At 41.3% G+C, this 18,248-nt stretch overlaps 1 protein-coding gene across 5 annotated transcripts; it reads left to right on the top strand.

The window, feature by feature from the left end:
* The first annotated feature begins 30 nt into the window (after positions 1-30).
* On the top strand, positions 31-18,171 carry LOC6574925 (PH and SEC7 domain-containing protein). 5 transcript variants are annotated; one of them, XR_004364941.2, is made up of 15 exons: positions 31-1,005; positions 9,557-9,623; positions 9,680-9,733; positions 9,799-10,583; positions 10,650-11,828; positions 13,031-13,980; positions 14,040-14,426; positions 14,496-14,665; positions 14,728-14,825; positions 14,894-15,169; positions 15,234-15,371; positions 15,430-15,662; positions 16,714-17,076; positions 17,285-17,373; positions 17,461-18,171. XR_004364941.2 is itself a non-coding variant. In XM_015167735.3 (14 exons), exons 1-14 carry the CDS (start codon positions 862-864, stop codon positions 16,787-16,789), a joined length of 4,203 nt encoding a protein of 1,400 aa, XP_015023221.1. In that variant the 5' UTR covers positions 31-861; the 3' UTR covers positions 16,790-17,213. The 5 variants fall into 5 exon arrangements, 3 of the variants coding, with proteins under 3 accessions (XP_015023221.1, XP_015023220.1, XP_002000953.2); XR_001449596.3 differs by lacking the exon at positions 16,714-17,076; XM_015167735.3 differs by lacking the exons at positions 17,285-17,373; positions 17,461-18,171 and having other exon boundaries at positions 13,031-13,175; positions 13,530-13,980; positions 16,714-17,213.
* Positions 18,172-18,248: the final 77 nt, after the last annotated feature.

The raw sequence follows: 18,248 nt of genomic DNA, 5'->3' as shown, positions 1-18,248 counted from the left end.
GGTGAATAAATGAAGGCGGCTATTAAACATCGATAGACTGAAACAACAACAGAAAGGCGTCCGTGGTGTTCGGTTCGCGAGTCGCGCATCTGCATCAACTTTATTTGAATATAAATTAATTAAATTAATTCGATACAAGATATAGCTTATGTTAAAAGCATAGCAGTATATAAACACCGCGCCGCAATGATTAATTGAAATACTAGCCGCTACAGTGGCAGCCGTGCAGCAGCGACTGCGGCAAAGTGTCGAAAGTGGAGAGAGAAAAAGTCTAAAAAAAAAAAAAAAAAACACCGAAAATCTTTAACAAGTTTTTGTGTTTGTAGATGCGCGAGTGCTGAAAATTGCGTTTAAAGAAAGCTGCGCTATTGCCTGAGTAGCAATTGAGTTGCAAAATATGATCAACAAAATACGAGCAGTCAATTTTGAAGTTGTACTTGTGTTGTGAGTGTGAGTGTGTGTGTGCCTGTGTCTGCGTTTGCGTGCGTGCATTTGTGTGCGTTTGTGCCTGCGTGTAAGTGAAATAAAAGCAATTGTAAATGAGTGCGCAAAGAAGTTGTGAAGTGGCGGCAGCGACAGCCAAGCCCAAAACTTCAGTGAAGCATTGCGAGAGGGAAGAACGCCACAAATATTAAAACAAAGTGCAAATGACGACAGCGTCAAACACGTTGGCAAATTAAATACGACTAAAACCGAAAACAAGAAAAGAAACGAAAAACATAAATACCGAAGCGAACAACGGTTTGCAGTTCCAGGTGGTCAGCAAAGAGCAGCAGCAACACACTCACAGACACACACACCCGCACAGGGAGCGGCAACAACAGCAGCAGTGGGCGACAACGTCAACGTCAACGTCGCGCAATGACCGAGGAATTGAAAGTGGTGCTGCGTCGCAGTCGCAGTGAGCAGCATTCCGGTTTCGGGTTTTCACTGCTCGGCACAACTGGACCGCCGCATGTCATCTACGACATTGTTGAGAATTCGCCGGCCGCCGACTGCGGTGCGGTAAGTAATAGTCACACATACACATGCATGCGTAGATGCAGACATGCATATACATATGTGTATACACACTCCTTACACTCTCTCTCGCTTTTTGTTTGCTCAAATATTGCACTCTGACTCCATCAACCGCAAACTGTTATCCTACTTTTGACGTTGCCGTATTCCCATTAGGGACTGTCCTATGACTTCATCAACCACCGGGGCGCAGCGCAACAGACCCAAGTGGTGGATATATGTTGCACCACCCTCTTTTTTATGTCGCATATGCCGCTGTAGATAAGCGCATTTCTTACGTTTGAAGATTTCGTAAGTGTGTGTGTTAGTGTGTATGAAAAGCACTCAATTTAGCAGCCTGAGCACTGGCAAGAGTCGCGAAACGCGACCTCGACGCAGTCATCGGTGTTGCCCATCTTCAATGACGCCCACTGTGATGTCATCGTGTCACTTGCTCTTTTATTGGGAGAACTGCCACAGGCGCACACAGTCATACACACATACATTCACACATATACGAAGTCACTCACACTAAGAAGTAACACTATGTATCAATTTTCATTAGAGGTTTCGCTTCTATTTACTTTTGTTATTGAAATTCCCATGAAATACTTTGCTCATTTCGATTTCAATTTAATAAAAACTAAAACGAAATGAAGAAATACAAACATACAAAGAAATGTATGTATTGCTTGTATCTGTGCATTGGCACTAAAATCAAATGCGGGAATTGGCAATTCATTTTGCTATATCTATAGAAATTTTTGTTTTTATTTTCATTTCAATGTATCTAAAAGGCAATAAATCATTAGTACTGTAGAATCGTGACGCAAAAGATGTATTGGAAATTTATTTTTAAACAGTTAGTTGGCATCCAAGTTCCTTTTAAGTATCTTAGCATAATGATAAGAAATCTTCAAATAGCTAAGAGGCTAGCTAACATTGCCTTGTGTCTTTTAATTATTTAATGTTATCTTTAAAAGAATCTCTTATCGTTTACCTTTCATATCTGAGATATAATTAGTTTGAGCTTTACTCCTTTATTCGAATACACCCACATATGTATGTAAGTACACATATGTATGTATGCACACAATCACATATGTATGTATATACATAAGTATATGTACATATATAAATATGTGACAATCCCTCAAGAATAATTTTCAACAGAAATGTTAGAAATGACAAATCCATCGGAAATGGGAAATGGTACACCGGGAGTTGCATTAGACGGAATCAAACGTGCTGAACATATTTAATGCGTAAAGTTCATTGAAAACAATATGCATTTTCAACTCGATTCAAAAGAAGTGCAAACTAATCAAACAATCACAACAACTACAACAAAAACAACGGTAAGAGCAATAAAGCGCAGCTATAAACAGCAAAGCAAAGCAAAGACAATATTATAAATACAAGTCGCGCTCACACATACGCAGAGGCAGAAGACACAGACAGAGACACTTACTCACACACACTCAAACTCGTGAATAATTATCAGGCACAGCAAATGTAAAGAAAATTAAAATAAAAAAACAAACAAGCAACAAAATGTTTGTGTACGTTTATTATTATTGCTTTCGAGTGCGGCTTTTGGCTTTTTTTATTTTTTAGAAATAAATTTATTCGCACGACTCCCCGTTTCGAACGACAACAAGAGAGAAAAGTGTGAAAGCCAGAAGAGCTAAGAAACACAAACACAAAGAGTCGACTGCAAAAACGTGTTTGGAATTTTAAATTTAAATATTAAGTAATTTGAAAAATACAAGAAAAAACAATCAGATGTATGTATGTATGTATATACATATAAAAAAAGTTGTCAGCCAGTCACAACAGAAACAACAATAACATTCGCTGCCGCAACGTGGCGCAGACGTCAACAGAGCAAGCAACTCGTCAACATCGCCGCCGGCGTTGTAATCGCACTCACACTTACGCTTACACACACACACTAACGCACACCGGCACGCACTTTTTCAATTTGTTATTATCGCTTTCGCTTACAACTTGTTGTTCCTTTCAGAGGGGGATGATAGTTTTGTCGCGCTATCTCTTGCGATGTTTACGTTTGTTTGTCTTTTGCTGTGACTGTTGTTCTGCTGCACAATAATTTTTCAATGAGCTGTGAATCTCAGACAATTCACACACCATGCTTGTTATATCTATGCATGTGTGTGTGTGTCTGTGTATATATAAATATGTACGAGTGCAAGCGCATATAATGCATGTATAAATATGTATCTACTGTTTGCTGTTGTCTCCGGGCATTAGTGCTGGACCGTGACTTTAGCGATAGTTTATCAATAAGCAAATTGCACGCTAATTAGTAAGTGCTGCCATATGCAAGATTATTTAAATAAGGATGTATAAAATTATGTCATACCAAAAATTTAAAATAATTATTAAAATTTAAATATATGTATTTATATACAGAAACATGTTTTAACTATTTATACACAACTATTGGTTTAAAGTATGAAGATCAAGAGTATACCCTTGCCTGCTGAAAGTTTCCCCTTCATGTCTGTTGCATTGTGTTCACTCTCTGTTTTGACTCTACTTCGTTTTGTTGTTAACTGGCAGTTCCAATGCGCATTCTTTGCAGGTGGCTGTGTGTGTGTGCGTGCATGTGTGAGCTTGCTTTGTTTTGTTCGTCCACAATTTGATACAAATGAGAAATTTATATTAATTGTATGGATAACAAAAGAACAGTTAATTTGTTGAACATATCATATGTTGTTTTCCACCTAAGCCTTTCATTTTCTATAAACAATCGCACCCGAACGTCCACAAATGTGAACTAGTGCGTCTGTGTGTATTTATTAGTTTCATCATAACATCGAAAGAAGTTTAAATGTGCACATACACAATGTCATTAATCAAATTCCTGGATATTCCTCATTTTGGATGATTTTTTTTTCCCGTTCCTAACTAAATTGCTTTTTAATTTCTACTCTTCGAAGCTAAGACGAGTTTTCAGAATGAGAACAGTCCCCATTTAAATTACATGTCTCTGGAAATATGTGTGTGAGTGTGTTTGCTCTAAACTGGTCCAAAGACCACATTAACAGCTTCAATCACCAACATTTCACGCTGGACGCATCCATTCGGGGCTGCCATATACATATGTATGTACATATGGTTTGTATATTGTGGGCACAATCTTTGCCTCGCCCAGTTCCTTGCCAGCCCCTTTTCACGAGCGAGTCTGAGCTCTGCCGGCTGTTGCAAAATTCTAACGCTAAGCCTAATTAGACTTTAACTGGAAGTGACTAACGACTTTTGTTATTGTGCTGCCTGAAAACAAATTAATTGTCGCCGACAGACGGCCAAACAAAAGGAACAAAAGAGAACAAAAACTACAAGGCTATATTGATTTTTTCTTGTTGTCTAAGTGCAAGTTTTACACACGAAACACAGACAAACACACACACACACACACATCAATTCAAACGTGCCTTTGTATTAGATGCAATGGGTCGTCTGCCGATCCAATATATTATATACATATGTATGTACTTGTATGTATGTGTCGATGTCTTCACACACTTCGAAAATTGTCTTCGAGAGAACATCAAGCTTGCTACAGCAACAAATTTCAAGCTCTAGAAAACATAAAACTGTCATTTGTGGGTTCAATGTGCGTAGCACACGACTCGATGGGCAGGTCACGATACGGTACGAGCTAACTACAATAGAACTAACTTGCACGCGACACTTTGCCATTTCGATAAATGTCAACGTTCCGCGTTTGACCAGCGAAAGAGAGCTTATGCGCTGTCCCGCTCTCTTTGCCCTTACTGGAAGTCAAAAGTGCACACACTATAAAGTCAATTCGCTTTAATTAAATTACAAAAGCTGAAAGAAAAAACAAATGAAAAATGCCCGCGCGTTTATTAAGTTAGTTTTTAATGACGGCTCAAGGGGTGAAGCGGGCTGAGGTAAGGCAAGGTAAGGTGAGGTGTGGTGAGGTGTGGTGTGGTGAGATGAGCTGAGCTGAGCTGAGCTGAGTTGTGCTTTGCTGTGTTGTGCGCTGAGTGGGGGGTGGCCTTAAAAGAGGTTGGCGGCGGCGTTGAGCGCGCGCTGCGGTTCGTTGCACGACACGCCAGAGCGAACATCGCAACAACAGCAACAAGCATTTACGAAATAATAAGTTAGAACAATGAGTGCATAAGGCACTCGGCATGCAAAAAGCAGCCGAAGAAAGCGCAGTCTGCAGTAAACTTTGCGCTAAATCTAAGCATTATATTAAAAAAGAGTGTTTGTTTGTGAGCGCCCAGGCGTCACAAAAGACGCTTTCAAACACTGCAACAAAAGCAACATTATAGTTAGCTATTAATGTGTGTGTGTGTATATTCATATGATGCACGTAATGTGCACACATGAGTATAAATGGCTGCACTTTGTCTGGCGGTGTTGCCACTTGGCTGCTGTCTGTGGGCTGCAAATTGAGTGGCAGCACTTGTAGTTGTCATCCGTCTCGAGTTCTTTTAGCAAGTGTTTGTGTGTGCAAGTGTGAGCGTCTGTTTGTGTGTATGTTTTTGTTTTTCTTTGTTTGCATTCCCTTTGCCGCTTTTCGAATGCTCAATTAGACGCCAAGTTGCCGACGAGCCGGCCGGCTACCTGATTGGCTTGGCGTAGTCGCCTGGATGATTCCCCCATCTCTAATGCCCTGGTTAGCTATTTCGGCATATATTTTTATAAAGCAGTCGCGAAAGCGAATGCGAGCGCAAATCAATAACAACAAAATGAGCACCGAAAATAAACTTGTTTTTCTTCGATTTGCGAAAAAAAAAACTTTTCTGGGTGGTTTGCTCGTGTTTTCGTAGTTTTCGTTTTGCGCAAATGCAAATACAGGTCAGATTGCTAGGCGTTTGGGTAGAGGAGGCTACAATTCGTGCTACTTCCCCCTTGCTTAGGCTGGTATTTCTTTTTTATATGTTTTGTTGCGTTTCCCCATAGCCTGGGCTGGTATTTTTGTAAAAAGTTTTTTTTTTTTTTTTTTTTTTTTTTGCGTTTCACACTAAACTAGGTAAAAAGTTAAGCAGCTGTGAAATTGTCGTAAAAATTGAAATCCAAGTCTAAATACTTTGGCTACGTACAGTTAGAAGTTTCGCAAAAAAACTTGTTCTAGAGAATAGCGATACGGTTTATTTGAATTACGGATTACGGTAAAAGGCATTTAATGGCTTTAAGTATGCATATTTACATATTTACCAGGTTTATTCGAGCGCAAAGCGCGTAAATAACTTAATTCGAGTGCCCGTAAACAGATGTTTGTGTGAAAAAGAAATGTAAACATAAAACAGCGTCAGAATTAACATCATGTCAAACGGGGGGTCGACCGACACTCAAATTGACATAATTAAGCGCGACGAAAGCGATGCCATATCTCCATTTGTGACTTCCGCCCTTTAGGCGATTACACAACACCTACACACCTATACACCTACACACGTACACACCTAGCTAGTAGCTACCTAGAAACGGTAAATGTGTTTTAGTGATTATTTGTTTACTTTTTGCCTGATTTATGTATATGTACGATTTGGGAAAGGGAAGCGAAGCACACAATGGACAGTTCAGATTGCTGGCAAGGTCGTTCGAAATCCACACACACACTCACACACAGACATCTGATCCGAGCTGAATACATTTTGAATGAGTGCAAATAAATGAGTGCGCGAATTAGGGATACGCTCAAGCAAAATCAAATTATGCAGTCTATTCAAATGAGACGTCAAAGCAGACCAGCAAACTGACGGCTGTGCCTGACAAGCTTGATGATAAATGACAGACAGACATCGCTGTGACTCCGCTGCACTGGTCATTCTATTCACAATGGTTCACGCTATGAGCACAAGTGAAATAGAAAGGCGACGTGTGGCATTACAACAAATACAATGAAAACTAAGAAATCACGTTTAAACAGAATGGCAGAGCTATTAGTAGAATAACAGTTTCAAGTTGTTTGAACCGCCAACAAGCTATTCGGCCCACAGCCCACTTAATCGCAGCGTTGCCCTATTTTGTATTTGCTTACCTTGTTAGAAACGTATGTGTGTTCGTTACTGCCGCAGGTAGCAGCTGGTCTGACCCCTGGATAAAAAAAAATTACAACTGACAAGTTGTTGAACGCCTATGCAAAGCCTTCTTTGCTATTACATATAGCAAACATCGATTTTCTATAAATTGTATGTATATTTGAAATAACTTGCGAAGTGTAACAGAGTAATGGTAGAGTAAGACATAGTAAACTAAATAAAGTTTATAAATATATAATTTTAATGTCTTTTAATAATGGTTTCACAAGTTAGTTGCAAGTTAGTTATTTTCATTTTCCTACATCTTGAACTTAGGTGTTCATAACTCGTGAAACGATATGAAACACGACAAAGGCTCAGCTCTAGATTACAGCCACTGCTGGCGGTGCCAATGCCTTCGCATAACGGTGATGGCAATGCTTATGCCGCATCGCTTCGTACTTGACTGGGTCAACGCCATGTCGTCGACGTCGTCATCGATGGCATTGCGCTGACACTAATACAATCAATGCATTGGCTTGTTTACCTGCCTCTTGACAACCAACCAACCAGCCAGCTAGCCAACCAGCCTGCTGGCCTGATTGTGATTGGGTGGGCGTGTTGTTGTTGCTATTGTTAATTGATATTGCTGGCAGAATAAACTGATTTGCAGTCAACAAAAAAAGTCATTGAAAATATGAGTTCAAGTAAAGACAACTACCGTAAAACAAAGCAATCGAAATAAATAACAATATTTCCATTGAGAATGACACTAATTGGGGAGTTTAGTGTTTATTTGGCAGTAGATAAGTGAAACCTGACCAAAATAATGAAGCCGATACGAGGCGCCATAATTCTAGACGCTATCAGTGTTTACTTTGAATACATTTGATTTAAAAGCGTTTGTTTTGCAACCTTTGAGTACTATAAGTACCAGCACAATTATGAAGAACTAGTTAATTAATGTTTTATTGATTGCGATCAGTGCTTAAATAGGCAATTAAGCTCATTTGCTAATAGTCTGGCAACTCTGACTATTGTGACTGCATATGAATTTTCGTTTGCGAGAGCATCACTTGCATGCGCTCACGACTCGCCGCTCTTAATCCCATTCGATTGCAACAACAACAACAAGTAGGTATTAACTTTGAGATTACACGAAGAAGGCATCAGATGAAAACGTGACAAAGCGCAGGGCTGAAATGATGAAGACGCTGAAGCATCGTGAAGGCAAATCAATTTGCAAGCAAATTTTACGGAATGCATACATATCGGCCGCGTTTACATGTGTATAAGATAGCGAAGTTCTGTTGTGTGTGTGTGTGTTGGCAATTTACAAAGCGAACATTTAACTGCATTCCAATTAGACACTAATTCAAAAATGATGCTGTAAGCCTTTAATGAGCTTTTCACTGCGACGCAGACTAGGGCTTATCAGTTTTATGCAAATGTGTGTGTTCGTATGTATGTAAGGGACTACTCAATATTAAATTTGCATTAGGTGTGTGGGCCATTAATTTATGTTTTTCTTTGAAGGGGTTTTGCTTATATCCCAAATATTACGTAATTGCTCATACGTACACAATCTCATTCATACATACCTAGATCTATTTGCCGCTTATCAAGCGACTTCAAATTAAATTTGTATCGAAATTTGAAAGGCGTTGAATTTTACAGAGGCCCGTTACATTTTCTCTCTTCGTTGCATCTCTTTGCCGAGCGTTCTCTTTCATTCTCATTTTTCTCTTTTTGCTATGCATGCCAGATGAAGGCAAGAGCTTCGTGCAACTCTGTGCTCATCTGACGTCTATTGTGAACAAAGCGTGCACATACCGCATAAATTAGTGCAATTTTTTGGTTTACTTACGGTCATCTCTGCGAGCTGGTGCCAATAAACACATAAACAAGCAAAAGCTGCGACAGTGTCACTCCTAAAACGCACATTTCTCAATTATAGTGTCGACTAGAAGTAACGTCCTTTTCGCGCCATTAATTATGCAATAAATGCAATTTCACTTCGCTTGCATTTTGCATGTGCAGTGCTCTAATTTTGTTTGCTCTGCTTTGGCTTGGAAGGGGCTTTCACATGGAGCGGCATGCCTGAAAAATGTATTGACTAAACTATATGCCTTGGATTGGCCAGAGAAGTGCGTACCCCTCCATGGAGAGCTCATCAAACAACAATATATTTTTGACGTCAGCGCGAAAAGGCGGACAAGGCGCCAATGCCATTTCGCTTGTTTTTTATTTGAGTAGTGTTTTTGTTGTTGTTATCGTTGTTGACACGCGGATGCGAATAGGAATTAAAAATAGTTTACAAGTGCCGACAAGTTGGACTGACGGAGCATGTTTATCCGCGTGGTTCCATTGCTTTGGCGCAAAGAAAATAAAACACAAATAAATTATACTGAAGGAAAATCAATATTCATTTTAGTGTCCTATTTCGTTTCGATTCTAATCAGGAAATGTCAAAAATAATAGTAAAATTTTTGTGAACGTTTAATAAGTTGAATATTTTTCTATTTTTACAGGTCGAAGCGGGCGACGTTATATTGAAAGTCAATGGCATCGATGTACATCGGCACACCACGAAGGAAGGCAAGTGCTGTGTGTCTAAGCCTAATCAATTTTCCTAATTTTCGAATTAATTACAGTGCTCAAGTGCTTACGCCTATCGGAGAACTTAGTAACCTTGGAGCTTAAACGAGGTAAGTGACATTCATATAAACAGTGCAGAATTTCGGTTATTTATGCTTACATTTTCTTTTTACAGATCCCAAGCTGAAAGCACGCATTAAAGAGCAGTTGGCCAATACGCAGAGTCCGCATTACGTGGACATTGAATCTCCCATCAATATTTATGATTATAGCAGCAGTCCAAACGCCGCTTCGCCCAAGAATCAGCGCCAGAATCAGAATCAGTATCAGAAGGGGACAACCACGCCCACAAATGCTAGTTCGCCGGCGCTGCGGTACAAGTCGCCCACGCATTTGCCATCGCTGCGCCAGAATTCTCCAACAGCAACAGCGATAACATCAATTGCTGCAGCATCCACAACTACCACAATACATACGCACAGCCGCAACTCTTCCGCCAGCTCGACCAAGATACAAATGGTAGAATCCACAACGATTACAACGAGCATTAGCAACAGCAATATTGCAACATCACCCACGGCAGCAGGGAGCGGTGCCACCTCGCCGACTTTTCGACCGTCACGCATTCCACAGGCCCTGAAAAGCGTCGCCTCCAAACCAGTGCCACAAGTGCAGTCGCCGCAGCACAAGCGACCACGCCCCTCTCAAATACCAACGAAGGCAGCTAACGGCAACGGCAACGGTCTTCAGCCACTGCAGCACTCGAACAGCTACAGCGGCAGTCCAGCCGTCACCCGGCAGCGCCACGGGGAACGCGAGTCTGAGCCGGAACCCAATTCGGCTCCGCCGCAGCCGGCTAAGGCGCCGCGTTTTGAGGCTTATATGATGACAGGTGATCTAATATTGAATCTATCAAGAACACCCCAATCAAGTAATTTAATAACGACGCAAGCCAAGAAGGTAATGTCCGCAAATAGTTCAGGGCTGCTCATATTCTGTTATTAATTTTAATCACTTCAATTACAGGTGGACAGTCTGCGAGACTTCCCGAAGCGCAATGTGGTTAATGCACGTGCCAATGGCGCCTTAGCACCGCGGGCATCTGGCGAATCTTCGCCCACATCTTCGTCGTCAGTGGACTCGCCAACCAATACGGCCAGCTCGGATTCCATGAAACGTGAGGCTAAGCTGCAGCGTGGTCAGCAGCAACAACACCAGCAACAACAACAAGAACAACAACAACAGCAGCAACGCGATAGCATCAATAACAGCTATAATCGTCGGGATTCGCTGACCAACGATACGTTGCTAATGTGTGAGGAGCTGGAGCGTGATGATGATGCCACCACAGACTACGGTGACAATAAGCGCCAGCAGCAACGTCAGCAGCAGCAACAACAGCAGCGCTATCGACAGCAGCAGCAGCAACAACAACAGCAACAGCAACAACAGCGCTATGAGTACTACCAAAACGAAGATGAACTGGAGGCGGATCAGGAGGAACGCGAAGAGGATCAAACCCATTATGACATCACAAATATCGAAACGTATCAAAGTGGTTTAGGTCGTGGTGACGAGGATGATAGCGATCGTCAATGTCTGGTTGACGACGATGATGATGATTACGATGAAGAGGACAATGATGCCGGCGATGAGGAATACTCCACAAATTCACTGGGCTCGGGCACCGGCTCAACCAAGCAACGCATGCGGGCACTCAAGCAGCGCAGTGTGATGCGGCAACAGCAGCAGATGCAGCGTAATCGAGATGCTGTTGATTGTGCTGCACGTGTAACGGCTGGTCACTCTGCCTCCACATCCAACTCGTCTGGGACGGTTAAAAGTGAGGCTGTTCTAGGCCTTGGCCAGGACGAGACTTCCTTCTCGGTACCAACTTCGCCAATTTCGCTGTCGGCTCCATTGATTGATAAGGAGACGGCCAGCTCAGTGCCCACCAGTCCGGAGCCCAGCTCTCTGGCGGCCGAGTCGAGCAACAACGGCGCTGGCGTTGTGGTGCGCCGCCACAATGGACATGTGGTGCGTAAGTGTGATGCTGCAGGTTTTCGCACCAGCAAATCTGAGGATCATCTGCAGCAGGTACAGCGCGAAGGCATTGCGGCTGTGATACCCATTGATATCGACGAGGATGTGAATAGCTCGCTGAATACGTTGCTGGATACGCGCCACGATTCGGAGGATTCGCAGGTGAGCGTTGGACAATAGAGCGGCTTAGCTAGCCAAAGCCCCAGAATAGCTGTAAATAAATCTACAGAGGCCTTCATACGCAGGCATATATCCAGCCGAAATGCCAACATGTAAACACAGATATAGCTGTGTATTTTCAGATCCAGAACACGCACAGTGTCACAATGCCTAAAGTAGATTGTCATTGTTGAAGTGATTTGTGTAGTGTTAAACTAGTTCTGGTTGTTGTCTTTTGATATAAGTACGATTATAACGGTGTAATCACGTAGAACCTTTCAAATCCTTTATCATATGTGTAGTATATATCATTCGCTGTATCTTTGTGAACCCATCATACATCAAGTTTCCACTTTACTTACTCGTTACTCGTTACTTGTTACACTTTACTCGTTACTTTCTACTCGTTACTATTTAATTTCCTACTATACGACGATTAACAATTACTTCTATCTTGTCTATCTTACTCTTACTCTTACTTGTGTTTCTTCTTTCTTTCCTTCCTTTCGTTTTCTCTGTTGATTCGCATTTTACCTGAACTTTTTCTATATATCGCAAATTTTTTAAAAATCAAACAAATAAACCTAGTCGACAACCACAACTGAATCAACGATTAAGTACAACTCGTCGGCGCTGAACAACAATGAGACCGAGCCGAGCAACAACAATAACAATAACAACGAGTGCAAAGAATTGTCGCCAGCAACAACACCAGCGAAAGCAACAACAACAATGGCAACAACAAAAGCGACAGCAGCAACAAGAGCAACAACCACTACAACAGGCAGCGGCTGCAGCAACAAATTAAACTATATTTTACGCAAAAAGGTTGCCATTTGTTAAGCATGGCATGCACAAGAATAATTCATAATTAATGTGATTTGCTGTGTTTATCGTTTGCGAATATTTTCTGTTTTGTTGCCTGCCTGTTGTGCTAAACGTTTGTATGTAGACAGCAAGTAGTCCTAACTAAAGCTTACCGACACACAGATACTCTGAAAACACAAATCGACACACACACAAACGGCTACACTTGGCAATTATTTAGGGCTCTCCCTCTCTCAGATTGGGCAACGGCAAATGGAAATTGAGCAACAACTAAAAAATCAACAATAATTTTAAGACAAATATACGATATACTCTTTATATGCATACTTTGACGCGTATCAATTGAAATTTTACTAATTTATGTTTATTCAATGCAGGCATCGAATCGCGATCGTATCGTGTGGACTTACAATGCGCCACTGCAGCCGCATCAGTTGCAGCAGCTGCAGCAGCAGCAGCAGCAACAGCAACAACAGCAGCAGCAACAACAACAACAACAACAGCAGCAGCAGCAATACTACGGTCAGCAATCGAATTCAAATTCCCATTCAAGTTCCATTAGCTCATCGCCACAGAATTCGGCAGCCGGCAGTCCGGCCTCGCCGACGTCGGTGTCCTCGTCCGTTATGTCGTCTTCAGGCTCAAAGAGCGCACAGCAACAGCAATTGCAACAACAGCAACAGCAGCGCGATCAGTCACCGGTTGCCATGCCGGGTCTGTTGGGCTGCCCCAATGGTGGTGCTGCTAATGGTGCTAATGGTGGTGGTGGTGGTGGTGGTTTTGGCAACGATCAGAGCGTCTCAGAGGCCATTTCAAATATCTCTAGTCCAGACTATCAAGACGACGATAATTTATTAAGTTCTCGCGATATTTTAGGCGGCATGGTACTTAGCGATCCCAGCGATTCGGACTCCACCATTCTTGTCTCCGATGCGGCGGCCCAGCAACGCCAACAACAGCAGCAGTTGAAGCAGCAGCTGCGCGCCCAGCAACAGCAGCGGGAACGTGAACGCGAACGCGATCGTGATCCGTCCGAGCACAAGCTGGTCATACAGGTGCGTGGCATGGATAACAGCAACAACATCACCAGCAACGCAAATCGATCCGACGAGGATGGTAATACGCAAACGGAGGAGCCGTCCTCAACGGTTGGGGGACGCGATGGCTCGCCGCCTGTTTCGGATGATGGCAGTGATGTGGAGTCGCTGCACTCATATCACTACTCGCCGAAGGCCGTGGATATGCCCTCGGCCATACGCCTGGCCAAAAGACTGTACTCTCTCGACGGTTTCAAGAAGAGCGACGTATCGCGGCATCTCAGCAAAAAGTTTGTTCATCATTCTATTATTATTTATGACGAGAACTAAATTTGTTTTATATTTTCAGCAATGACTTTAGCCGCGCTGTGGCCGACGAGTATTTGAAGCATTTTAATTTTGAAAAGAAATCTCTGGATCTGGCGCTGCGCGAATTTCTACAGCAATTCTCACTATCCGGCGAGACGCAGGAGCGTGAACGTGTGCTGGTACATTTCTCAAAGCGTTTCCTGGACTGCAATCCCGGCACCTTCAACTCTCAGGATGCTGTACACACGCTAACATGCGCCATTATGCTGCTGAACACGGATCTGCATGGCCAGAATATCAGTCGCAAAATGAGCTGTGCTGAATTTGTGGACAATTTGGCCGATCTCAATGATGGCGAGAACTTTCCTAAGGATGTGCTAAAATATCTATATCACGCCATCAAAACGAAGCCGCTGGAATGGGCGCTGTGAGAACTTTGATAAATCAACTCTCATATGATTCGCATTTAACCGCTGATCTGTTTCTTTTTTTTTAGGGACGATGAGACGGGCGATCAACAGCAACAGCAGCGGGCAACCAACAATAGCGGGCTGATGGGAGTCAGCCAGAACCCGTTCCTAGATGCACCCGAATCGGCTACGGCAGTGGAATACAAAAAGGGCTATGTGATGCGCAAATGCTGTTATGATACCAGCTTTAAGAAAAGTAAGTAAACTACTGTTAAGTCTTTAGATTTACCGTTTACGTTTTATATTTTTCTCAATCAGCTCCGTTTGGCAAACGCTCGTGGAAAATGTTTTTCATAACGTTGCGCGATCTTGTTTTATATCTGCACAAGGACGAACACGGCTTTCGAAAGAGTCAAGTAAGTGCAGGGCAGTTGCTGGCATTAGATCAATAAATTTGACCAACACTTTGCTATAATTCCAACAGATGTCCGACAATCTGCATAATGCTATACGCATACATCACGCACTGGCCACTATGGCCAACGATTACACTAAGAAGCAACATGTGTTCCGGCTGCAAACAGCCGATCAAGCCGAGTATCTGTTCCAGACAAGCGACTCGAAGGAACTGCACTCCTGGGTGGAGACCATTAACTATGTGTGCGCAGCATTTTCGGCGCCGCCTCTAGAGGGTGGTGTGGGCAGTCAAAAACGTTTTCAGCGTCCGCTGTTGCCCAGCGCACAAACTAAACTGTCAATGGTGAGTGCCACATTTAAATTGATAGCATTACTTATATAGTTTTGTGATAATAAAAAAATTGCAGAAGGAACAGCTTGAGTCGCATGAGCTGCAGGTGACCCAGTTAAAGCACGAACTGAAGGAGCATCAAAAGACGCCCGTGCCCAGCAAAGGCTTGCCACTGCAGAACTTCAAGGAGAAGGAGGCCTACTTACAATATGAGGTGCGTGCGGGTGGACAAGAGTCTGTTACGCTTGTTAACCAATTTGTTCATTCCCTAGCTACGTCGCTACGAGGCTTATGTAAGCATTTTAAACGCCAAGATGTTGGCCGAACAGCAGCCAATGGAGTTGCATTGTCAGCTGACAACACAGCCAACGCTCGAGGAGGATGCCGAGACATTCCCCATGGGCTCGGTCAACATGCCCACAACGCCGCAAAGTATTAATACTCAACAGCAGTCGCCTCAGTCACAGCAGCAGCAGCAGCAGCCGCAGCAGTCGACCAACAGCAGGTACGGTCAACAACAGCGAGCCAGGAACTCCTCAACTAGCGGCAATGCCCAGCAGGACATTGGCTGACGCGTAATGGGAGTTTTCTCAGCTTGTGTGGTTTAAGTTATTTTTCTCGTTAAATGCGTGTTGTTCAGTTTATTTGTGTTCGTTTCAACCCCCGGCTTGTGTTGCTTTTGTTAATTGTTGTTTTTGTCAGCTAGTCGTCTTCCCTAAAAAACATTTATGTAAATACAAACCGTGTCGTGTTTAAATGTTTATGTTGCGCTTCGCATTAATATATATTCCAGGAGTACATCTCCCTCAATACTATAATTTTTAGACCATGCAGAAAGCTTTAATGTCAAAATATTCTCAACTTAAAAGCCTAACAATAATTAAATAATTCAGAATTAAGAGTTGCGCGTTAGCAATTAAAACTTCAAGGCGAGTCATAATATAATTAGTTAATATAAACAATTTTTTTGTTTTTTGGTTGGCTTTTTTAAACCCCACGCAAATTACTGTGAAAACTCTTAAGTAACAAATATTAGAATTGTAAGAAGGCAAAGATTCGCTTAGTTTAAATGATAACGATAAACAGAAATGAATTTTACTAGCACATGTAGCAAACAACAATTTTTGGCGTTCAACGAAAAAATTAGATGAGACAACAATTTAGAAAATTAAAGAAAAAACACAAATGTGGTTCAAATGTAGTAATGTTTACTGTTTATACCTTGCCTAAATGCATTCTAAATATACATTAAAGTAGTAAAGTCGTTTATAAAGCGAAAACATTTTAATATATACCTATATATACACACATATAAATAGTTATAGTATGACAAGTTATATGATTAGAGCTCTTTGAGTCTTATGCGCACACACCTACACAAATATTGAATGTTTCTGTTTGATAATCAAAGTAATTGTGGTCTAGTTGTTACAAAACAAAATTAATACACACACAGTCACAGACACCTCACGCTCACACGCATACTGATGTAAACTATATATAAGAATCATGCTAACCATGTGGACAACTCATATGCAAATGCTACTTATTTACAGCATTCTCCGTATTATGTTGCGTTATGTTTCAAATCAAGCTAGCAAAATGGCAAAAACCAAAAAGAAAAATTCTTGAATTTTTACAGATGGTTCGACGATGGCGCCTGCTGTTGTCTGGCGCCCTGGCTGCAATTGTTCTCCTATTTCAAAAGTCACTAAAAATGCAATTTTTAACACACTTTTCGCTTAGCGATGACACAAAAGCAACAAAGACAACAGCTACAACAACAACAACAACAATCACAAGCATCAATTGCACATTGGAGTCAAGCTACAAGAACAGCAAGAACAACTTTAGGAACAAACAACAAGCAAAAGCAATATTCAATAGATATTCAGACCTAAAAATGTCTTGCCCCAAATGTGAGCAAATGAGTCAAATGCAAAATTTTTATGTTCAACTTTATTGTCAACTGTCAATTTTAATAGCTTGGCTGTGTATATATATTTATGTTTTATATAATCAGAATATATATTCTATTATTATCGTTTTTACTATATGCATATTTTGTTATTTAATTTGAGGCACTTGTATAATTTGTATTAATATTGTATTTGATTTCACTTGCAGAAAAGAGAAGAAAAAGAAATAATTACGCATTTTCGTTTCGCTATTGATTTTCATCATTTCAACCACACACTAAAACCATTTGGCAATTGGTAAGTGCCAGCAATATTAACAAAAGCAAACCAAATTTATATAATCAGAATTTTACAACGATATGCGTTTTTCTCTGTTTAATGCAGCCCATGTCTATGATCAAATACTCCAACTGCCACACACACTCTCACACACTGAACACTCAACACTCAAATCGCTTACCAATACATCACTCACATGGAGGGGCACTAGACGATGCTGATGAGCAAGGGATTAGGGGGAGAACGGGAATTAGAGACTAATTAAAGGAAAAGAAGATCACACACATTGCGGCTGTGCCGAGCGGTCGTGTGACGCCCAACAGTCTGCCAACAATTCAGAATTTATGTACATCTCTTAAGCTACATAAAATATGATGATGACTATTTGTAATCGCAAGTTGTTAATGGTATTTAGGTCCTACACACAAAACGTTCGTTCAACAGAGAACTACAAAAATTTCGAAAGATAAACTCAGACCAATTATTTTGCTATTTTATATAAAATTAATTGAACCCATGTCGGGTTTACAATCTAATATATAAGCAGATTAAATTTATATCGAAATAATTGGAATATTAATGCTGGCAATTTTGCTGAGAGCAAAAGCCAGTTAGTCGTGACGCATAATCTTAATTGATGCCAAACTTTTATGCTGTTCTAATTATTTGGCACAGGACTCTGATGAACGGCATTCTGTATTGTACCCCTTATACACTGCTTATTCACATATACAAATTATTATTTAAAATTGAAAGAAACTTACATCATTACCTATGCTATCATTATAAATGATAAAAATAAATAATTAAACAATACTTTCTCTATACAATACAATAACAAATGAACAACAGCGAATTATATAGACGAGTTATGTAATTTGCTCGGTTAGCCT

Source organism: Drosophila mojavensis, unplaced genomic scaffold, assembly GCF_018153725.1.
Source record: "Drosophila mojavensis isolate 15081-1352.22 unplaced genomic scaffold, ASM1815372v1 contig_231, whole genome shotgun sequence".
Taxonomy (NCBI): domain Eukaryota; kingdom Metazoa; phylum Arthropoda; class Insecta; order Diptera; family Drosophilidae; genus Drosophila; species Drosophila mojavensis.
The sequence above is the reverse complement of the archived record's forward strand: the minus strand, read 5'-3'. Positions and strand labels throughout refer to the sequence as shown.